General features: G+C 37.1%; 1 protein-coding gene across 5 annotated transcripts in view; it reads right to left on the reverse strand.

Moving 5' to 3' along the window:
• Window positions 1-24833, reverse strand: part of LOC149138028 (uncharacterized) — a 329683-nt gene that overhangs the window by 78160 nt on the left and 226690 nt on the right. For all 5 annotated transcript variants that reach the window (XM_089448539.1, XM_089448541.1, XM_089448542.1 and 2 more), the window contains 2 exons: window positions 15001-15172; window positions 14366-14446 (listed from right to left, as the gene is read on the reverse strand). In XM_089448539.1, coding sequence (XP_089304665.1) covers window positions 14366-14446; window positions 15001-15172 — 253 coding nt within the window. The remainder of the gene's footprint in view (window positions 1-14365; window positions 14447-15000; window positions 15173-24833) is intronic.

A 24833-nucleotide genomic window follows, 5' to 3' on the forward strand; every position in this document is an offset into this window, starting at 1 on the left:
AGAAAACTTAGAACAGGGTTATGTTTTGAAGGTATCAATGCAGGCAAGAGGAGATCAGATTTTAAATCTGACAAACAGTAGACACACAAAGATAAAGTGTAGCAGAATTTGCAGATGCAAAAGAAACAGAGAACAATCCATTCAAAGTGCAAGTGAATGGTAGAACAATATCATGCAGAGGTCTTGAAGATAGCAAGTCGGAAGATTGCAGCAACCTAGAGCAAGGAGTGCTCAATTGGTTCCATAGGAGAGAACAAGAGAAATGCCAAAAGACTGAGCTCAGAGGAGAGAAGCTTAGTGAGGCATGTGTAGCAAGAAAGAGCACTGTTACTGCAGAGGTATTGTTGCCGCTCACGGGAAGATCATAAAGGCAATTCCACAGAAGATGTGGGTAGAATTGCTAAGGGATGAAGAAGCTGGTAAGAATTTCTGAGTGAAAGAAAAGGTGGTTAGAACCTAGTATTTCATTTGTGATTGAAATACAAGAGGATAGTTGTGTTCTTAAAAGGTGCAGATGAATTGAAGCCTAGAAGGAGCAGAGAGAAGTCTTCAAAGAGGTTCGAGAAAATAGAGAACCAAATGCTTGCCAAAAGACCAAGTACAGAGGAGAGCTTGGTGAGGTAAGTGGCAGCGAGAAGGACTTGTTGTTGCAAAGGCTTTAATGCAATTCGTAGCAAGTGAGTGAGGAACTCATGAAGATAGAGAAGAAGATGACTGTTGATAGTCATAACAGAGATAAAAGAGGTTCTCAGGAAGACCACAGCAGAAGAAAAGTGAAGAAGGAGGATGCCAAGGTAAATGGCAAGAGGATGAGTCAAGAGGAGCATGACAAGGAGATTGCAGAGTTAAAAGAACAACTCAATGTATTAAGGATGATATTAGAGGAAAACCAAAGACAAGGTTGGGTCTTGAAGAAAAAGGCAGTGAAGTGGTCTAAGTTGCAAAGAAGGTTGCAGCAGAGGCAAGTGAAGTGGTTGGTAGAAAAACCCAGAGAATTTGAGTTGGAAATGGAAGTTTCCATTTGTGAAGCAGAATAGGGTGAAGTTCTAGGTAAAGATGAAGACTGGAGATCTATGGAAGGTCTTATGAATTATTATGAGAATTCAAGACAGCAAGGAGATATGATGACTAAAGCATCAAGTGAGACAACAAGGTCTTATGTTTTTAAAATTGATAATTTGTGTATGATTGCAAGTATTGCAGGAGAAAAGCAACTTTGTGAAGATGTATTCAGGATGGATGAAGATCTTGAAGTAAAAGGCGACAAAGAAAATTTCTCAGAAGAGGAAGAATTTCATTGGTTACAGTAGAATGAGTCTATGGATGAGTTACTTAATGAGAGAAGACATTTGGAGCTGTCATAGAAATGGAAATTCAGGATCTTATTCTGATGAAAAACGAAGGAATATTGTCTCAGAGAGGTAATCTAATGAATTTGATTAATGTTATTGACGAAGAACAAATGCAGGAGAATATTAATGCAGATGATGGGGCAAGGATAACTCTTGAAGGAGGGTTACAGAGAGACAACAAGGGAAAGCGTATTGAAGAAGAAGGGCATCTACTGAAAGATGTTAAGAAAGAAGAAGGCTATGCTAAAGATTTAGCAAAGGGAGAAAGGACATCTGGTGATTGGTCACTAACAAAGGAAGGTTTTGTAGAGGATGAGCAGTCTTTTGAAACTGTCAAAAGCATGGAAGAGTATCTTTCAGAAGATGAATACTTTGAAGTAAAGAAGGATGGGGAATGTCTCTTAAATGGGAACAACAGTGAATTATGGCAGCAGAAAGAATTTAGTAATACATTGATGTTTGAAGTTGTTACAACACAGGAACAATTTCATGTGAAAGAAAGAGATGAGATCCAGTCTGAAGAGCTGACATGTGAAGCAACAATTGAGACTATTGAACCTTGTAATTTTCAAATTGATAATTTCTGTATAAATGCAGGAATTATAAATGATGATGAAATACTTATGAAGTGTCAAAGAGAAACTGAATTGTTGGAATATTTGTTGGAAAACTCAGAGTATGACAGTGTGATTGTAGAAGGAGGAGTTCACTACAGAGGACAAGAGCAGAAAAACATCATTGAAGCAGATGGTGTGGAAGAGAGACTTGCTTACAGTTTCGAGAGTCCTTTAGAGAATTATTTAAAGAGGTTGAATTAGCACACTGATGTGCTAATAGAGGAGAAAAAATTAGAACAGCATACTGAAATGTTGCCAAAGGAAGAAGAGGCATTAAGGCCTTATGCTTTTCATTTTAATTATTGTTTTGTGAGTGCAGGTTTTGTTACAGATGTAGGAGGAAATTTGGCACAAGGAAAATATGATAGAATTGATGAACAACATAGTAATGTATTTGAGAGGAATCAAGTACAAAGGAAATTGGAAGACAATTTACTTTTTGAAAGTAAATTTACAAATATTGAACAGAGGTTGTTTGGACAACGACGAGGGTAAGGATGAAAGGGCGGTAGTAAGAATCCAACAACTTCAAAGAGAAGACAGCAAACAGCAGTTTGAAGATAAATGGACAGAGTACAACAACAAATGGCAAAGTATTTGTCAGTCAAAAGATAAATAGGACATAGAGATTGAAAGAATAATAAGATTGATGAAGGTGCCTCACAACAAAATAGCAGTAAGAAGGCCAAGGAGCAGCAAAAAGAGAAAGACAGCAGTAGACTGTGAAAGCATAGCTAGTGGGGCAAAGCAACATAAAGTGTGGAAACCTGGAGAACAGCAACAAACAACAGCAGCAACCAAAGACAAATTACAGAACAAAGTATGGGATCCACGAAGACAAAGGTTATGTTGAAACCTGGAGAACAGCAACAAACAACAGCAGCAACCAAAGACAAATTACAGAACAAAGTATGGGATCCAGGAAGACAAAGGTTATGTTGAAACCTGGAGAACAGCAACAAACAACAACAGCAACCCAAGACAAATTATAGAACAAAGTATGGGATCCAGGAAGACAAAGGTCGGAAGCACATGATCAGGAGATCATGATTATTTTAGCCTTGGGAGTCTGATGCAGGAGCATACAACTGAGCAATTTCATTATGTTCTAGTTAACTTAAGGGGTCTTGTGTTTTCAAGGAAGTTGGATTCCTATGTATGTAATTATTAATGTTTTGAGTGATTGGAATAGGAATTAATTAGATATTGTGAGGATATTTGTAAATGCTCTCGAATGTAGGAGAACATGAGTGATGATGAGTGATTAGTGGAGATTGAGAGAGTTGGAAATCAATTGTAAGTCTTAGACTAGGAAGTGGTGTCATGATTCATGGAACTAGAGAGGATTCTTAGGGATTACTAGAGTTAAAAGTGGACTTAGAGGATATTCAAGATTTAGTTCAGCAGATTAAGGATCTGAACCAAAATTGGTTAAACAGAACCTTTTGTATAAATGTAAGCCTAAAAGGCATAGTAATGAGATAGAGAGGATACAATGTAGTTGCACGAGTAATTTGTGGTTCAGGCCATGAGGCATTAGCCTATAATCGAATTATGTATATAATTGAAATATGTGTGTTATCTGTATTTTGTGTGTCTGTGTGTTGTTTTACCTATAATCTGGATGTATGCAATGGAAGAGCTAAATTTCGTGTGACAGGTTATTGATCGACCATTGATCACTATAAGGATCGATGGCGATCCAATGATAATACGATATCATAGAGTGAGCTGTTGTATGAGTAATGTGAGTGCCTTAGGCAAATTATGGCAGAGTTAAGTCTGCGTTGAAATGCGAATTCCACCAATAAGTGATTACATGACAACCGTTGGACTTAAAATTTATCAACGGAGGAGAGGCAGTCAATCGAAACTGGAGTCGATTGAATAGCACAGCGTAAACCATCGAATCGGCTAGATTGAGGGATAATAATGGTGGAAGAGGAATTCAGGGGAACCATCACAGCCGTCCGATGGAAGAAGATCCACGGTGATCGCGCGGAAACTTGCGAGCAAGTTATCTCGGCTAGCAGACCCGAGACAATCATCCAAAAGAGTTTAAACTTCAGGGTGATCGGACTGTCCGTTTGATGAGTAATCGGATGCATATCGCGTGCCAACAAGCGCGGACCTTCATTCCAAAAACAGACGCGATAAGGTTTTATACAACGAGATTAAAACCTCGTTGAGATCCAGCCATCCAGACCATTCTTTGGGTGATTGATCGAACAGTAATTGTGCAAGACTATGTGCGTGGGTTAACGGACCTGAGCGGACCCGATGTGTTATCAAAGAGGATTAAACTTATTTGGGTTTCGGTCTTAAAAGTCAAAGTGGGACCGACGATGCTTAAAAAGGCTATATTGCAGTTGTGGTTTTTTTTAGTTTTGTTGTGATTCCACTAATTAGAATGCTTTTGATATATAGGTGGGCCCATAACCCACAGGTCCACACACGCAAATTATGTAAAGAGACAGCTTTGTTGCGTAAAAGTGGCTTAGTTGTCATCAGTTTGATAGTAGTGTTAGAGGGTTGCAGCATTATTTGGAACAACCTGAGCAATTTGGTACAGTGCAGCGATATGATATGTTGACTCTCATCAGCATATGATGCTTATCCTTACATGACCAGTGCGATACAATGACCATTGCAGGTTGATTTGTTTTGTACAGCTTGGACAGTGATCAGTTGGATAGCATTTTGCAATTATTCGTAGTTGGATAGTGTAGTGGTCAGATTGAGCAAGGCTGTGCAGGTTGAACATGATTATACAATCTGATCAGTAGTGCAGTTGCAGGACTTCACAGGATATTCATTTTGAGCAAAGCAACATTCTCTTATTTACTATCTTCATATATTGATTCAAGGCACAGGGGGATCCAGTCTGAAAATTGTGAAATGTGATCCACCAGCTCTTTAGGGTGGTAAGGTGGTGGAAGGCAAGTGATTGGAGTCACCTTCAGGTTGTGGCCTGAGAACACTTTAGGGCGGCAATGTGGTGCTAGGGTAGGGCGTACCCTGTACAGGGCATTGGGGCGTCCTTTCAGTTGGGGCTAATAAACTACAGTACGATGAAGCATCCTTCCGACAACAGTTGGTAAACAGAGTGTTGAGGCTTAATGAAATTCGAAGTGAGTATGCAAAAGATCCAGAAACATGTGCTATAATAAATCATCCTGCTCAAAATTCAAAATTCAAAAGGAAAAACGATATTTTGTGGTATAAAGGAAGAATTTCCCTAAGCCCAAATTCCAAATTTAAGTCCAAAGTTCTCAAGGAATCCCATGATTCGTTTCTTTAAAACCTACTATAATGAACGCCAATCATTTTTATGGAAAGGAATAAATAATGATATTCAAAAATATGTAGTAGAATGTGACCAATCCCAGAGAAATAAAAACGAGAACATTATGACCCCTAGACCATTAAAATAGGTAACTAGGTTCGGTCTTCATAAATGTATTTGAGTTAAATGAAATGTATTTATCAAAAGAATAAAGAAATATTATTATTATTATTATTATTATTATTATTATTATTATTTGGACTTATTAAAGCATGGATTTCATGCTTGGGTCATCATGTTTTAGGTCAAAGTCCCCATTGAGGACTTCTAAGATTTTTTCCGAGTCATTAGAGTCATTTTCCATTTAAAGAGACCCTTCTTGGGCGTTTGAATAATGTCCTAGAAATGAAATCCTTGGTATATGTGTGTTTGTCTAATCAAACCCTAGTCTAATCAAGTTTGTTATATGTCTAACTTTTATTGCTATTTGTGTCAATGGGTTTGAGTAACACATGTTATGATATGCTTGTGCAGGATGATGGAATCCTAGATATATGAGTTGACCTAATTATTGATGGTCATAAGTCCTAGGGTTTGGAACTAAGCCCTAATTTGATTTTCTAGGATGATAGTGCTTGTCAACTCTAGGGTTTTGTAACTAAACCTTAGTAGAAGCTCAATTCTCTAATATGTGATGACTAGTATGATAGTCTGAGATTTATGAAAGATTGTTGAAATCTAAAATTGAGTTGTGACTGGTTTTGGTTGTTGAAGCTTAATGGCTCATGTATGAAATCTAGAATCTTGCACTAAATCCTAGTGGAAGTCTAGCATATGAGTTATAAAGTTGTCAGATGCATTGTAGAACTATATTTGTTTTGCTTCTAGAGTTTGCAATATTTTGTAATAAGGTATGTCATACCTCTGGAAGAAATATTGAACATCAGATATAATGAAGGTTGTTGTCTTGATTGAGGTGTTGGAAGCCTTGATGATGAAAATCTAGGGTTTATGACAATACATTGGTATGTAGTTGAAATACAAAAGTATGTGTTTCTTGTTGTTTGTGAACCTAGTTAAGTTTAGGTATTTGATGTCTAATGTCTAATGCTTCCATTACTGTATGACTCTGATACAATTGATTTCATGCTTCTATATAGATTTGGTTGTATTTGCTATCTAAGTTGTGTAGGTACATAATATTCAAGATAGTGAAGATGTCCGTAAGTAAAGTTGATATGATAAGCATGATGAACAAAGTTATATGAATGATTATGGTCATGATAACTCTGATAAGGATGGAAACCATGAAATATTCTCCGATGTCATAAGAGAAGTTGATCTCCATAAGTTAAGAGTGAGCCAGGATAAAAGAAGTCTCCCTAGTTAAGAGGGAGGGCATATTATAGTCATGATGGCCACCTTGAAAGAAGAAAATGGAGAATACATTTTGAGGAGCAGCTAAGATAAGGAAAGCAGGATCAAATTGTAGAATATGTTGCTACATATGAAGTAGGAAAGAAAGATGTATGATTGAAGAATCTTCTTTCAAGATTCGTTTGAGAGTCCTGATGTGATGAATTGAGAAGCAACATCTGTTGTTTGGAAGATCCCAAAGGTTTGTGCTTACTTATGTACATTTGAAAGTTTGTTACTGATTGGGGTTGTGTTTGTACAGGTAAATCTCTCAAAAGGTTTGATAGCATGTTGGCTACATGAGAGAGATTTGTTACTGATCAGTCTAATCGGGAAGGATTTTCAACCGATTGGAATAATCGAGAGTGTTGAGGCTTTGTGTGTAAGACACATTGCCTGGGAGGACATCTAGCTAGCACTTTGTGTGGACGTCTAGATACCGAATTGCCAAAGCCATGGAAGCTTTCACAATGTACCTGCCATCCTCACTAGGAGGCCCATAGAAGAACGATTATAACCCAGCAAAAGAAACAAAAATAAGAGGCTAACAAATCAAAACAATAATAATCAAGGAAGAAAGATAGAAGATACTTATCGTTTGAGGATATTTGGGGAATTTGTCAGCTCCCTCTTGATCCTTGCCATCTTGCAAAAATCATCCATCTGCAAAACTCTTCATCAATTTCATCATCAGAATGTTGCTTTCCTTTCCTTACTTTACTAGGGTTTCTTCATGCAGCAGAATCATTGATCAAATGTCCAACTCTAGGGTTTTATCCAAAACCCTAGGGCTTTCGCATCCAAGACTTCCAGTCTTCTAGTATTTACAAACCCTAATTTTACATTTCTCCTTTTGCAAGTCCCACAGAATTTGTCATATGCAAATTCTCTTTTCCATATCCATATGTCCAAAATGAAGTCTATCATGTCATCAAACAATCAACAATGTTCCATCTTGATATCAACAAAAGTAAAGAAACAACATCCTCCAACAATCGTCAAGGACATATATAGTAGGTAGAATCATAAATACAAATCTCCAAGGAAGAAATGGTATTCCAATTAGCATCTTATAAGAGAACTAGCTTCATCAAGAACAATCTTCAAGAGGCGTGAGCAAGATCCAAACTTCCTTCAAAGTCATTAGCAAATTCTGTCCATAGAATTTGTTCACAGAGACGATTACTCTCGACCCTTTTCAAACTAAGTATCTCAATCTCTTTAAAACAATTGTAATAGCAATAATTTGTTCTTCACAAAGACAATCTTCACTTCTAAAAAATGGCTAGGTCTTCACAAGAGGACTTTTATCTTCAAATTTGATGAGGAACTCAACGTCTTCTTTATTGTAAGCTCATGAATGCCCTTTCAATTGTCATGTTGTGAAAGCAAGATGGCATTCCAATGTCCTTAGCTCCCTCTAAATCAAACTGATCATATCTAAGATGCTTAGCAACAACCAAAATCAAGCAATGGTACCTTAGTACCAACATAACTTACCCAGTACAATCATGATCACATCAGTACAATACAAAGCATCTTTTGTATACTTGACAAGGGCCTTTATTTAGTCATGCAAGATATTTCCATGGCATTAATATTCTACAACAACATCCATACAAAAACTTCAATCAACATATCACGCTTCAGGATGCCAAACTATCCTGTCACAAGTGTATAAAACATACTTGGTCCATCCTCCTATTAGGATGGCTTATCTTGCCTTGGGGTAGGCCTCATGTATGGCAACGCTGAGCTTCATGAGTACTTGGATAATAGCATGTAAAAACCTTATTCAATACATACCTCTTTATTGATTGGAGTCATGGAATAAGATGTTGCAGATCTCCTATTGAAATCTTTAGGAGTACTCCCTTCATTAACATAGGTAAACAACCTTCAATTTGCATGATACTTGAAACGATCCTTGTTTTATCAGTCCTTGTAGCCAGAACAAGTCTTAAGAATCTTCATGTGATACTTGAAATGGTCTAGATATTGAAAACGCTTCAACTTTATCAACCATGAAACATCAGTCAAATCCATTCTTAAGAGGGGCTCCTTTCCATGACCTGAATATACAGTGGCTTCCATAATCAAAGTGTTACAAACCACCTTTTGCAAACAAATTTTTAGTAGACCTCATGCACAAAAGACAACTATGTTGGCTTTTCCACTGACTGAGGTATTTCGGTCTAAGATACTTCGGTCCTTTTGAGGTTATCTTCTGAGGGTCGATCTCCTGGATTTGGGTCACCAAATAAGGCTTAGTACTTACCAAAATTTAACCACACGAAAAAATTCCCTGCCCTTTGTAAATCAGAAGAAGCCTCTCGAGCTTCACAACCCACTTTCAGTAATTGTAGATAATTGATCTAAGTAAATCACCATAAGATTTAACTACAAAAGGGTGTGTGGCATCATTCAAAGATCAGCAGTGGTGGATTGAAAAGGTGACATTTTAATTAATCCATTGGGCTCTGCATGATCAGCATTGGATGTCTCTGAGGATGAGCAACTGGATATCTGGATGCTTCTCCTCTTTCCTTTCCTTAAACAAGGGCCTCTTGTATTAACACTAATAGAATCAGTGCTACAGTTAAGGCAATGTTGTGTATGGCTTCTTGCTTCTTGCTTCCATATACAAAGGAAGTGAAATTTAAGCCCAAGGCATAACCTTAAACTAACTACTATTTCACCCCACCAATGAGAAGGCAATACAAGTCTCTAATATCCTTCATAACAGATTCATCATACAAGCTTCTTGGAGATATACAAGAATTCTAAGGGTTAGAGACAGAACTTGAAGCCATTTCAGACTCAACCCTAATCATGATGAAATTATGCCTCAAGTAACTCAGAGCCTTGAATGTGCCCTGATTAGACGTCGGAGAGCTTTGAAATAAGTCTCAATCCAAAGATATCCTTAGACAATTTGTCTTACAGAGCTGAGAAATATGTCATAAAGAGAAGCCTTAGACTCCCTCAGAGTATGAACATTTTGCTTCAGAGACCGAACCCTTATCTCAACAAGAAAACCATCAAACAACAAGAAAAAATACTTAAGCCCCAGATAGCCCTTGGGCAAGTTCAGTCTCCTCCTGATGTAACAATCTGCCCTGGACCTAGAGGATAGCAATTGAATTGATTTCAATAGAAGGTCATCACAGGCTCTGCAATCCAAACTGCAGAAAAAATTTTAAATGTTGTAGCCCTCCCAGTTCTAATTTATTTTGCATAAGTTTAATGCCCACAGTCCCAAACTAATAAATCTGATATAAAACTTTTAAATGCAAATTTATTTGAAACATTTTAGAGGTAACTCTACCATTTTGTTTTCAGTTGATATGAGAAATAAAATATGCTCACACACAAAAAATTTACAAATTAGTTTTTGGTATGATGACCCTGGAAAAACCCACGAGAAAAATGAGTTCTAAAGGTGCATTTTAATTGCTCGTGAGGAAATAAATATACGGCAAAGATAAAGTCAAGTTATCTCCCTTTTTAAGCTTGCTAATGTCACTGTTAAATTACATAGAAATTTGTGCTGCCACAGTCACAAGCTCGGACTGACATTTGCTTTGATTTATGTGCATACAGTCACCCAACAGTGTCTAGAAAAATGTGCCAGACAGAGCAGAAATCTTCTCAAAAATTCATGCCAAAGTCTGATATAAATTCCCTCTTGGAGTCACGCTGAATATGCATCACAGTTTGCGCTCCAAGCCACAAAAAAACACTGAGAGGCAGCTTCCTATATTCTCGGCCTTACGACTGTATTGTGACAGCAAAAGGTGGTTTGAACAGCTCCCTTTCAGACCAAGAATTACAGTGAGTCTCACACTCAGCTACCCAACTACACCAATGTTGCTTTCCCTGCTATTTCAGCCAGCCAACACAAGAAACTCGACCTGCAAAACCTAACCCAAAAATCTCGAGATTTATGCCAGTCGACAGCAGTAAACTCGGGTTCTTCTTTGGCGTTCATTTTCCTCTTCCTCAGACCTGCAAACTCATCCTCCTTGCTCTTTGCTCACTAGAGCTCCTCCTCCTCCTCTTCTCAACTGCTCATGAGAATAATAAATAATACTTAGCCTTTTCCCTTTTGTCTTCTCTAAGTGAAGAGAAACCTAACCCTAGAGATCTGATGGCTGAGATTAAATCTCAGCCCATTAGATCAAGGGTAGAGATCATTTCCCTCTCTTGACCCATTTTCTCATGTGGTCCCCTCACATAATGAACTCTTAGTCACTTTAATATGTTTTGTACCATGTGCATTTTTTCTCTTATAAAGTCACTTTAAAAACATAAGTCACTTTAATACTAAAAGTCACTAGAAGAAAGAAAGAAAGAAAGAAAGAAATTATTTTAACATCCACGAGGCTAAAGATAGCCTATGGGACAGATTGTTTCTTCATCTGCTTGATGTATTTGGCCCTTTTTCTGTGAAGCTTCACAATAAATGCTTCCAGCTTCTCGACAAACCCCTCGCTAAATAGATTATCCCAAGAGCTAGCTGCCAGCATATCTACATAACTTTCCCTGTTGCCTTTGAAGGCCTCACATTCTAAAATGAAATGTTTTTCTGTTTCCACTTTTTCGGAAGAACAAGAAATGCATACCCTTTCCTCCCACACTTCCTTTGGCCTTTTCTAGCACCCTGTTTCACAACGGAGTTGATGAGAATTAGTCCTTAACTGAGCAATAAGAATTTTGGCTCTCCAAGAGATATTGGCCTCTATGTATGCTTTTGGCTGATAATTATGAGTGGGATTAAACACTTCAATATAGTAATTTTTCTTTCTTCCTAGCTCCTTATCCCAAGTACGTTTGTGGAACTTTTCCATAACAAAAGCTTTTATCTCTTTGTTGTTTATGGGACACGCGTTCAAGCAAATACCCCATTTACTAAACCATTTGTTATTTTGTTGCATCCAAGTTTTTTCGCTCTTGCACAATCTATCATTAAAGACAACCTTAAGCCATCTACCCTCTTCCATTTGCTCAATTTTTTTTAAATACCTTATGACTCACACCATATTGCTTCAATAGGAACAGTCCCTGTTTCACTTAACAAGATATCATAAGGAACTACACTTTTAATCTTCATACAACCTATGCACAACTGCTCTCAAATGCTTAGGAACCCCAAGTTCCTCCATTCTCTACCAAAGTTTATCCCTAGGAACCGACTCAAATGCTTTTCTGAAATCAACAAAGCAACAAAAGACTTCTTCCTTTTTCTCCCAAACTTTTTCAATGATGTGCCTTAAAGTTATGCAATGATCAACTGTGGAATGTTTAGGTCTAAAACATGCTTGCCCTTTAGCACGCTTATCTCTTTCTTTTGCCCACTTTCTAATTCTGTTTTCTAGCATGATTCCAAATAGCTTCGCAAACAAAGGGTTTATCATGATGGTCCTATAATTGGAGGGATTATTGACATCACCGCTCTTGAAAAGAGGTATTGCCAGACTAGTTGTCCAATCTGTGGGGAGCCCGTGTTGTATGATGTTGTTGAAGATTTTTGTAATGTCAAGTGAAAGAATCTTTGAGCCACACTTTAGATATTCTGCATGGAGTTCAGCTAAGTCTTTTGCTTTTCCAACACCCAACTTCTTGATACCCATCTCTACCTCTTGTATCGTGAAGAGTTCAGTATCAGTGTTGACCAAGGGGGGAGGGTCAGCCTTGGGAACCTGCTCATAGAGTTGTCTTGCATAGTCAACTATGTATTTTTTCTCCCTAAAGTCACATTTAAACATAAAGTGACTTTATTAAAAAAATATATCTAGTACATATACCCTAAAAAATGATTTTGCTCCATGATATTAATAAAACTCATAATGTCATATGACAAAAAAGCTATTAATGTGTCTTCATAGGCCAAAAGGGTAAATGCCTAGGAAACACTTCCTTGGTACACAAACTAGGGCACAGACCAGCCCTAGAGCTAACCAAAACCCTAAGCCTCCTCAAGGCTTCTCTTACACCTCGCTCTGATACCATATTGATTTTTTGGATTTTCTAAACTGATAATTACTTCCAATTATTTCTTCATTAAAAGATCTCATGTCACATTCATTATTAAGCAATTACACATAGAAAATTTAAACAGTATAAACAATAAATTTAGAAGAATCACGAAGAGACAGCCAAACACAAGAGACACAAAAATTACATTGGGAAAACCCCAAACCAGGGGAAAAACACAGCAACCTTTTCTTAGAGAAATTTTTCCAATTCAACAAGGAATACATTAGATCTTTCCAATCAAAAATAAAGTCAAACTAGCCAATAACAAACCCAAGTCAAACCTAGTCAAACAGAGACAAATTCATCATTAAGTCTGCCTCAGATTCGTCCTCTTACCCTGCCTCAGATTTGTCTTTTTTATCCTGCTTTAGATTCATCCTTTTCGTCCTGCCTCAGATTCATCATTTTCATGCCTCGAATTGTCATCCAGATTGTTGATCAAATGAGGGAGGCCAAGGTGAATTTATAGTTGATTTCGGGAGGCCTATATTGGGGCCGACATGATCTTTCGAAGAGACATGTCCTTATTTGGAGCAGACCTTAGAAATTAGATTCAAATTTAATTTTCCTCACTTCTGTAGGCTGACTTAAGTACAATTGAATACCGACCGAAGCTATGATAAAATCAACATTCATTACCCTTTAAGATTTGCTCATGCACTAATGAAGAACTGGGTGAGAGGCTGAGAGCTGATGAGACAGGTAGAGCTCAGGCTAGTCCTTTGTCTGTGCAATTTCTTTTATCCCAACTAATATTTTTCATTCTATCTTTCTGGCTCATGCTCTTCCTGTTCTCTTTGTTGCATCCACCTTTGAAGACCAGATTATGGACCCCTACTCAAGAATAAGGAAATCAGGGAACCAGTATTGGTGATACATAACAATCAACTCGAAGATGGGGACATGAAACCAGGGACAAATGGAAAGAGATCAGTATGGATTATCATGCACATGCAACATCAGTCAGTGACTCCTATTTGTGCCACTCCTATACAATGGAGAGAAAGGCCTCAAAGAATGTCATGCTGGAATAGGAGCAAATGATAACCACCATGGCAAAGCATGTGATCAAGAATACAACTGAAAGCGGTCAATCCTCCAATTCAGCATATGATTCATAATAATATGCACTTAAACATTAAATGAAAGCACTTGATTACAAAATTGGTCAATGTACCTTATAATATATGGCCCACTTCATCTGATAAGTAAGCTAGATGTCGCAAAGCACTGAACAGTGCATAGATGGAAGTCACTTTCAGGCTAGTTATCTGTAGATCAAATAAAGCTGTTGGCTGGCAAACTGAAGTGAATGGGACAAAAAGTTTTCTCTTGAGGGTCACCCACTTGAGTGGGTAACAGAACCCTAACATAATATATTGTTAATGTGCCTTCTAGTGAATGGTCATGATCATAGTTTCAACTCTAGATTACTGTTAACACCATCAGTATTATTACATATTTATAATGTCATCAATATGCGCATAGCATCAACTGACACTGCATTGTGGTCCATTCCACAAAATGTTTTTTTTGGAAATTTTCTCATTTTATTGTCCTTGTAAATTAGTAGTCCCAAAATATATGAAAAGAAGTAAATGACAAGCAGCAAAATCTGCTTCCTTAATTACAAAAGAATAAATCTAGTTGCACACCTGTAATCATATGTTAGAGGCTCGCCAACCATTATGTCTTTCGCAGCAAAAATGCCAACCCTTGTTTCCCCATCAACTCTCCTGCATACAAGAACAAAGATATCTGATTTAACATTCCCCTTTGTCTTCAATTTCAATACAACTGCCTTCCTCAAGAAGTTCACCATATGTATTTTGAACTCTGAGTATGGGCACCATTGTATCATGCACATAATCAACAGCTGAACTCCCTGTCCGAAAGTCAGGAAGGCTCTTATAAGCAGTTACCTATTATCCAAGATGGGAATCTCATCCAAATACTACTACAGTGAAAGATAACTAAGCGAAAAAGTATCTTCTTTTTTTTTCTCTGCTAAATTGATTTCATCTATAATATCAGAATGCAAGAACGAGCAGGTGTGGATGAAGTGGAAGCAAGAACATTGGCTAAAGTAACACAAAAAATCACTGAGAATCCAATGCCCTGAAAACCTAAGGTTCCTCCACAAGGTTCATCCACTACAGAGGTGAATATTCCTATACATTTCGAAGCTACAACAGGTAGATGAAGGACAACAAATAGAAGAAGCATTTCAATATCATTTCTACTAAATTGACTTTACTTATATTCAAAAGATAAAAGTAAATACACAAACCATTTTTCAAGTTTGCAGTTTGGGTCACAGCTGTGGTTTAGAAAGCGAGATGGATTTCCTTTGAATGTAGCATCAATTATGAAGTCCTTCCCAATTTCACACATGTAAAAGTTGTGAACGCCTCTGTACTTCATTTCCCAAAGCCTTTCTTCACATAACGCATCATCTATAACTGCAAAAACCAATTCAAGTAGTTAGCATTAAGTCAATAACAAAATAACCATGAGATAACACATACAATTGAACCTTTTAATTCTGTTAGCTAATACATGTCTCAAATGAAACAAATATAAAATAACACCATATTTAACTTCAATCACATATTCCTTATGGTTTAGTGCATGAAACTGGGGAACATAGAATAGCCATGAGCATTTCAAACGTGGATTAGAGATCTGCAAACTATTTCTTAGTATTGAAGGAAAGATATGAACAGATATGTTTGGCACTGCTAATTTCATCATATTTTAATCAACCAGTGTGCTATATATGCATCACCAACTGTTTCAATTATTTTGGTAGGAGGAAAAAAGATCCAATGTAAAGTATCGAGCACTAAAATATAGTGATAGCCTTTTCTAGAAATGCAGACAGTTTAATATACCAGCTTGGGCAACAGAGAAAGGGTGAATTGAACAGCGTATTCAAAAGACAACAAATGTGAGTGGTTGCACACAATATATGGGATTTAAATTGTAAGTTATCATATGGATATCTAGCAACGGAGATCTGGAATTTTCTCTTTCAAAATGAAAAATCATATAAGGAAAGATCAGGGAAAGAGACATGGCCTATCTATATTCTACCTCGTTCAAACCCCCCACCCCCTCACCCCCCCGCATGAACATCTGAAGGGAAAGCAGCTCAAACATCAGCCACAATCTAAGTCACATGACACGAGGACACGAGACACGGAGGACACGTAAATACGAGTATTCAATACAAAACGCAGCGACCTGGAAACAGGACACGGGGGACACGTTTTACATATATTTAATAATATATATATATATATATATATATATATAGTTTTTTATCCATATTAAATTGCAAGCTGCAGCTTATCTAATCAAATTAAAATATAATTACTTCTCAAAGTTCATAGTTCACTTTATAAAAATAAATAGAATCAAAATTTACTATTTAGAAATTAAAATGTGATATGCTTGGTCTTGATTCTTGAATATTCAATGTCCATTGTTCAAGTACAACTTACAAGCACATAAGAAAATAACTAAAGTCTAATCCTATTGATTTCCTCTGCCCCTCTTGCGAGAAAATGCCACAGCTTTCCCTTTCCCTCTAGATGTAGATGTTGGTGCTGGTGGAGTTGGCAATGGAGTTTGCTATGCTCTAGAAGCTGAAGAACTAGAAGTAGGAGCTATAGGAGGTAGACTACGTCCTCTACTGGTGGCAGGGGTAGCCTGGGCAGGTGGTGTCACCTGGAAACATTACAATCTCCCAATCCTGAAATCCTGAAAAACTGATAAGTCTGCTGCATTTTGAATGAAATCTAAAATTCTACTTTCTCCATATGAAATCGAATGAGGCCGGAACCACTCTCAAACATCCTGAGTCATTTCATGGTAATGTTAAAAATTTAAGTAAAAGGATGAAAATGAAGATTAAGGAGAATGTCACTTTTACTTTTAAGAATTTAACATTACCATGAATAGCATATCAATACTAGGGCCTAGACTTGATCATTAAGCTACCCCACTCAAAAATTATTTGTTTCTTTCAAAAAAAATTGCCCCACTCAAAAATTATTTGTTTCTTTCAAAAACAATTGCAGCTTATGCAAGCAATGTTTTCTATCAACGGAATACGCATTTTCCAGATGCAAGACACGACGAAAATCGGCGAATACGTTTTACATTTTACAGGACACGAAGAAAAACGTTTTCGACACGTTTTAGGGCCGTTTTCGTGTCCGACACGTAAAATACGGGACACGGGACCTTGGAGGACGTGTCCTGTGACTTAGGCCACAATAGTGGCATTTAACCCCAAGGGGCTCAACCAGATTTGAACCTGTGATTTAATGCCAACCAGTGAACAACATGCCTTGGGATATGGTTCAACTGATGGAGCTAATCTTTGGGGCTAGATACAGCGAGTGTGCAGTGAGACATCCAAAGTTTTCCTCTTTATCTCAGGACAAAAGACTTGAAGAAAAACTTAGGCCCATCTCTAAAAAATCAATACTAGCTTTAAAAACTTATTACAATTGATCATATACCGAGAGAGGACTATGTCTAGTTAAGGGGCAACCTACATGGATGCCTTCACATCACTAAACTGTAACTTCAATTGTCCCTGTTGACCACTCAAATGTCATTTGAAGATTTGTCAGTAGTTCCATGGGCAAAGCACATTCAGAAGTATTTCATCATCATCAAATCATGTCAGAATTCCAGAATTTCAGACTTCCAGAATTCCAGAGTTCATCAATTTGGTATTCCAGATTCTGCAACCCCGCAGGGATTATGTAAAAATTATTCTAGTATGATGAAAATGAGTCATGCAAAAGGCCTAGGTAGCATAGGACTATATTAGCAAGGGAGTTCACTCTAGGGAGTTTTTTTTTCCTTAGCTCATTATTTGTGTTTTTCAACACTAATAATAGGTTTAGTTTTTCTCCCAAATAAACCACAAAACTAGAGTGTGGCTTGATGGTAGAGACTTAGGTGAGTCCTAGTGTCTAGAATTAATGTATATTACCATACTAGATCATCTCTAAAGTTTCGTATAATTTGGTCGAGTCTAAGTGTCAAATTTTTATTGTTAAAAAAATTCCCCACTAGAGAGGATTTCTATGTAAAATTTTATATAAGATGTAATAAGGGTTGTCTATAGAAGTTGTAGGGAGTATGAGTAATCAACATTAGACCTCTAAACCTCAAATTTCTATCTAGACACACTTTGAGGGTGGAAAAATATGTATTTAGCCCTCAAAACCCATTTTTTATAATTTTTGCCAAAAAATTGACAAATTATTAGCCAAAAATTGGCCTGAAAAATAAAATAAGAGAAAAATCAAAAATCTCTCCAAGTGAAAACAATAAAAAATGAGATGAAAATTCCCAAATATTAAAGTCAAGTCAAAAAATGATGGCAATTCCATTTACCAAAAAAGGATGACCCAACAAAAAATTTGATGGTCCAGAAAAGAAGTTGATGTCCCAGCAAATCGAATTTTTTAAGAGGATGGTCCAAGATGGTTATACTTTGAATGAGAATTTTTCGAGGAAAAACGATGAAAAATAGTTTCAACTGGTCAAAAGTTAAAACCACTCCGGGATCAAATTTTGCTCCACCATGCCATTCCTTCAAGTCAAACGAATTATCCTGCTACGAATCTGCACTGGCTCATCAAGGGTTCGAATTATTTGGCTTGAATCTAGTTGTTCTTTCCTTGGACCTAGAAGTTTCACTTGGAGGGGGATCCTCCTCTCATAATTTTCAATAAATTGAGGTTCTCACTCCTCACTTGACAATCATTGTAATTCTTGAGCCACTGACTAGCAAAGCTCTACTTCAATTTTGTACTAGATATTTTTTCTGAATAATAAAGAAAGACTTTGAGGTAAAAGGATTTATAGTGTTATTCTTCTAAATCTATCGTAATATTTTTTTGATTTCTTGTTCTTAATGCTCTATTGGTGCTAATCAAATTTTGTTAGTTCACTTGCCGATTTGTGGATTTATTATTTGTAAGGTATCTTGCATTAATATTTGAGTTTACATAAACACTCTAGATCTAGAAGCGCTAGTGGGTTTTTGGTTGAACTCCTAATATTCTTTTCATTGTCTTATCTATCTCCTTGTGGATCGCACAAATTTATTTCAAGTGTGTAGAGATCTATACTAGTTGAAGCAGATATTGAGCGTTTGGGGAAGTTTTTGCTTGAACCAACCAACTCTCAAAGGCATAGAAGTGGAAGAACCCACATCGACTCTCTCAAAGGCTTATCAAACAATTTACTTCAAAGGGAGTTTGCTTGCAATGGTTTGAGCATATTATCATCAAATCTTCAGATCTATTTACTTGATGCGCTTTATCCATCAAATCTAGCTATTTTAGTGCTTGTTTTTAGTACATACTACCCAAGAGCGGAGGTGTCCTCATACTCTTTGGGCTAGCATTAGTAAAATTTTTGTATATATTTCTAACCCTTTTGTATATAAAATACATTTCCCTTGTATATATTTGGATCTCTTGTTTTATACCTACGCAAACCAAACAGAAATAACAACAAAATTAAAATTAAAAATAAAATAAAAATAAAAAATAGAGTTTCGCATGAAAATTTGTATAGAGTATTTTTTGCAGGTGGATCCTTGATGATCGAAGGAGATAATCAAATTTTTTTTTAAGCCTGAAAAACCTTTGATCGTGGATAAGACCCTCTCCTCTCTCCAGGTTTGCGCAGACCCTAGACGACTAGGGTTTGGAGACATTTTTTTTATGAGACCACACATTTGAGGCTTGGAAAATCAAGATCGATTTGTTTGGGAAGCCATCTTGTTGGACAATCGAGTAGGACAGCTATTAAAACAATTCTCCCTATCCTTAATAAAAGCTTGTGAACATATATTAGCTTCTTCTTATTTTGTTAGATTCTTTTCGTCAAACAATTATCAAGACAATAAACCACGAAGATCATAAAAGTCAACTGACACAAAATATAGGCTCCAAACCAAGGCAAAATCTCCCAAAAGAATTTGCTTTCTTCTTATAGATTCAAATCAAATGAGAAATCCAAGACCCAAATGTCATGACCAAGTCTAATCACAAGCCCCAAAGTCAGCCCTCCTTTCCAGCATTTTCAACAAGTCAAAGTCTCCTCTAGTCAACAATGGTCAAACCCTTCCAAAACTGGTCAAACTTCAGAGCTCGCCCCTGCAACAAAAATTTCAGCCTCCTCCAACAGACTTGCAATTTTCAGCCTCACTGCAACTTTGAAATTTTCGCACATGTGAGGTCTTCTAGGGCAAATTCTCTCTTTCTTGACTTCAATTTTCTTTTCCTTTTGTTTTGACTTCTTCTCTTGACTTTTTCATTGATCTTTAGCTCCTTGCAGCACAAAACGACTTTATTGGATGATCTTCAAATCACCCAGCATTCCTTCTATATATACCCTTTTCAAGGGGTCGAAAAGGCCTCTTCTAGGCCGACTTTTGCTGACAAGTCCGACTTGGACATTTAGGGACAAATTTCACATTTTTACATAAAATAAATTTCTCTTTTCTCTTTCTTGTCAAAGTCCAAGAACCTATAACTTTTAATAGCGAGCTAGCTTTCAGGGCATGTTCCTTAGACATTAGGGATTTCACTAGGGAACAAGTCCAGGGCATCCAATTCAGGGTTAGGGTTAGGGTTTTGTTATCTTCAACAATGCTCCAACGTATTGACATCAATGACAACTTTGTCCAACAAACTCCCCTTTTGTCATTTTGCTCCCCCTTTGACATCAATCACAACTTTTTCATATGGTGCTCCCACTGTCATTGTGTTGCTTCCTTGTCATCATGCTTTCTCTAACTGTTATCAAGTTGCTCCCCCTATCTTCATCAAGGACAACTCCCCCTAACAATATGTTGTTTTCCTTGTCATTATGTGGTTCTTGTTGGCATGGAATTGTTCTTCTTGTCATACAGGTATTCTTCATGTTATCATGGTGTTTGACCTGGTCTCCCCCTAATTGTATGCATCATCTTCTTATGATGCCCTTAAATTGATCAACAATAGGTATTGATGCCTTGAGCATTCAAAGTACATTCAACATTTTTTTTGGTGCAACCTGCTTTCTTCTCAAAACCTTTGTGACTCTCTTTCCCTACTTGATTGACGATTCTTCAAATTGTCTAGGGACCCACTTTAATTTGCAATCTCTAGCTAAATGTCCAACATCATGGCATTTGAAACATTTAGTTTTGTACATGAATGGAGGAGCATAATCTTTGTTGGTATGTACATTGGGGTATCTCCTTGCACCTTTAATTCTCAAGATTTGATTGGAGTCCTCATAGATGTCTTTGTTATATGCCCTACAATCCTTTGCCATATGCCCAAAATTTGTACAAGAGTAACAATGACCAAAAAATATAGTATGATACCTAGAAACTGAGGATTGCCATTGTGCATCTCTAAAACTGTTTTGCCTTGAAGTTCCTTGATAATATTTATTGCTACCTGCAACATCAACATTTCTTCTTGGGGCATAAGTCTTTCCAATGTCATTTTAACTCTTTTCCTTGCTTCTACGAGAGCTAGGGGTATTAGCACAACTTTGAATCTTCTCCATGTTATTGTCTTTTGATGCATTCGGGTTTCCATCATTTATGCTACAAGATTTACCACCATAACCAAGACTAGATTTATCAAAAGGAGACCTTTGATGACTTAGGATATCATCCAATGCTTGAGAACTCTTTAGACTCTTGTTGAGTTGATCAACTTCTTTCCTTAGAGAAACAATCTCCTCTTTCATCTTTTCACATTCTTCATCTTTCTTTGCTAGTTGGTTCTCCATTTCTTCCCTCATCCTAATTGCTTCACATGTTTGGTCCTTAAGAGAGAAGACATATGATTCCAATTTTAAGATCTCTTCATCTTTTCCTTCTAGTCGGCATGTCATGACATTTATGTAGGAATTTACAGGGTAAGTTCCTCAGAAAGAATACCAAAAGGACACCGCTCACAACCAGATCACAGATCAATACACCAGTATTTTTGACGTGGTTAAAACCCTCAAAGAGGGAAACAGTCCACGGCCTGTCCCAACGTGGGTACTACAGGCAATTTATTAATCAAAGAATGAAAATTTACATAAGCTTCTCTCATGCACGGATTTTTTGAACAATGACCCTCCATGCGCTTTAAATAGAACTCATGGACCAATCGGGTGTTAAGCCACGGATCAAGTGTCGGTAATACCGAGGAGAGAATGAACCGTCGGATCACTACATATCGTGACCGTCGGATTGTAAGTTACAAAATGTACAACGGTAAAGAAACACACTTTACCTAACTCTATACTAGACCAAGTTGAACTTAACTATTTCCTATGTGTCGGAATATCCTAACAATTTATTTCCTTTTACGCTTCATCAATTTGTCCTTCCAAGAGGACTAAACCTTCCATTACATTTGCAGCTCCTTGTGCTTGTTTCTTCGCTTTTTCTAGTTGAGCTTTAAGGGAGGAGACTTCTTTCTTATATTGACCAATTTCTGCTTCAAATTTGCTCAAGTCTTTGTCCAAGATGATTTGATAGATTATCTTCCCTTCTTTTCGCTTCTTCCAATTGACTTGTCATGGAGACGACTTCTTCATTATGCCTATTCTCAAACCAATGCACTTCCTCCTTAAGCTCGGTGAGATCCTCATCATTCTCTTACACTTCATGCTTTAAAAGAATAACTTCCTTCTTTGTTTTGTTGAGGTCATGATTAGCGTCTTGTACCTACTTCTTGAGTTCCTCATTTTCCTTATTCAATTTGCTTATCTCTACTAGAGCAACTTCAAGTTTTGCCTTGATATCTTCTTTGAGGTCTTCTTCATTTTCTTCATCTTCCTTGCTCTTGGTGTATTTATCTAACTCCTTTGGCTCTTGATTATCTTTGTGTTTTTGTCCACCTTCTATATGTGAGCTCACAAGCAAAAGTCCTTTTGAATGAAGATCTTGAAGATTTTCCCAAAGCTTTTTTGTTGAAGAGTATTTCCTCATCTTGACTTTAATAGGATATGGTAAACAAATCAAAATTGCCTTAATTGTTGTTGCATTATATTCCTTGGATTTCTCTTCCATTGTGCTTCTGGTAACCACCAATTCCCGAATTTAAGGGGCTTGAGCCATCAAAAAGAATTTCATTCTGTCTCCATGACTCATATTTTGTCCGATCGAATAACATATCTTTCTGTTGGAAATACTGAGAGGGGGGTAAATCAGTATTTCTTAGCATTTAGCACTTTTTAATCTTTTTCAGAGCATTAGTTAATCTTCAGTTATTATTATTGTTCTTCTTCAAATGATCATAAACAATAATCAATAGTAGACAACACCATACAACAATGCAGAAAGATAAAACAGAGGACATAGAGATTTTTAGGTAGAATACCCCCCTCCGGGTCAAAACAACAAAACACTTCTTTAGTAATTCTCTTCTCCCTATTAAAAGAAAATTGATCACATCAAGGTTCCAACAACAACTGAGGGAGGCATCAACCCGCTAATTCACAAGCCACAACCTGTAGGATGCTACTAAACCCTGATATCCTGTTGCAACCAGAATGATGCCCTAACACCCTATAGAAGAGGCCACAACCTGATGAGTACCCCAACACTTTGTTTACCTTCATTGCCTTGTTAGTTTATCAGCCACAACTGAATGGACGCCACAAGGCCTTGTGCAAGACAACTTGCCCTACCACCACCTTGTCGCCCTGAAGTGTTCTCAGGCCACAACCTGAAGCTGACTCCAATCACATGCCTTGCCAGAAGACCACATTTCACAATTTTCAGACTGGATCCCCTATACTCTGTAGAATCGTTGTAAGAAAGATGTAGAATAAATGTCAAATGTTGGTAGTTGTTGATCATTGTTCCCACAAATTGGTCATTGCATGATGCTACACATATCGTTGTACAACTACACATCACTGTCACCGCACAACTATCATTACTGTTACTACAAATAATTGTCATTGCAAATCACTGCATAACTACTGGCTACCATTGAATGTCACTTCACGAATGAATAGTCATCAATGCTCAAACATTGTTATCACACTGTATCAGGCTGCACACAATCTTGCAACCATCTGGCACTGCTGTCAAATGATGGCACAAATGAAGGCGCCTCAAGTCATCCCGATGACCTACAACCAATGCTCTCAAGCTCTATCCTTGGAGGGCTACCAGCATACATTCCTTTCACTATTGAGCACTGCTTACACATTGTTATCCATCTTCACGTCAATCTGTTGTACAATAAAATGATATTGCCCTCAAAGACCAGCTACCCTCCAAGGTCACGATTATGTCATCACTACAAGACTTCTAGTACAAATCCCTAGGTCATCATAGACATAGATCTAAGTCAAAGTCAAAATGTCAACTCACAATTTCAATAATGAATAAACAATGGATTTTTCAATTTTGTGTGTTACCTTCAAGACTATAAATCAAGTCTATATATTAAATCACTGTTGTCAATAGGTCAGATCTATGAGTCATTGAGATTACTGTGTTCAAGGATATGGTTACATTTATAACACTGCTATCAGATTATTTGAATCGTTCTCTCAAAATAAAATTTTGTTGACATGTCAAGTCACATTACCGAGCACATGAGGAAGTGTCAAGCTGTCATACACACACTGTCAACACACATTGCAGCTTATCAAGAGTTGCAAGGTCACACAAGTTATGTCATTATGCTATACATTCAATTTTACATCATAGTAAAGTCAAGGTACAAGGAGTCAATTCATGTCACTGTTATATATGCTTGTCTACTCAAGTTCATTGTATATTCGTACATTGATCACTGTCAAGGATATGCTGCCAAATTGGATTGTGCATATAGTCCTAGGGTTTCAACAAAATGCACAAAATAAAATTCAAAGTCAGTGATTGGGTTACTACCTTTGGTTCTTCAAGTTATTCAACTTATACACAATGAGATTACAGTGAGAATTGTTGTCATAAATTGACAACCATGGGTGAAAAAACTTGTTAAATTTAGGTATGTTCTATGCTTAGAGAAATTTACTTCAATTTTTCATATTAGCCCAATGTCAATATTCAGATTAGCAATCACATCA

This window comes from Pinus tabuliformis, chromosome X (assembly GCF_031772625.1).
Source record: "Pinus tabuliformis cultivar Carrire ecotype Pingquan chromosome X, CPIR1, whole genome shotgun sequence".
Classification (NCBI taxonomy): Eukaryota; Viridiplantae; Streptophyta; class Pinopsida; order Pinales; family Pinaceae; genus Pinus; species Pinus tabuliformis.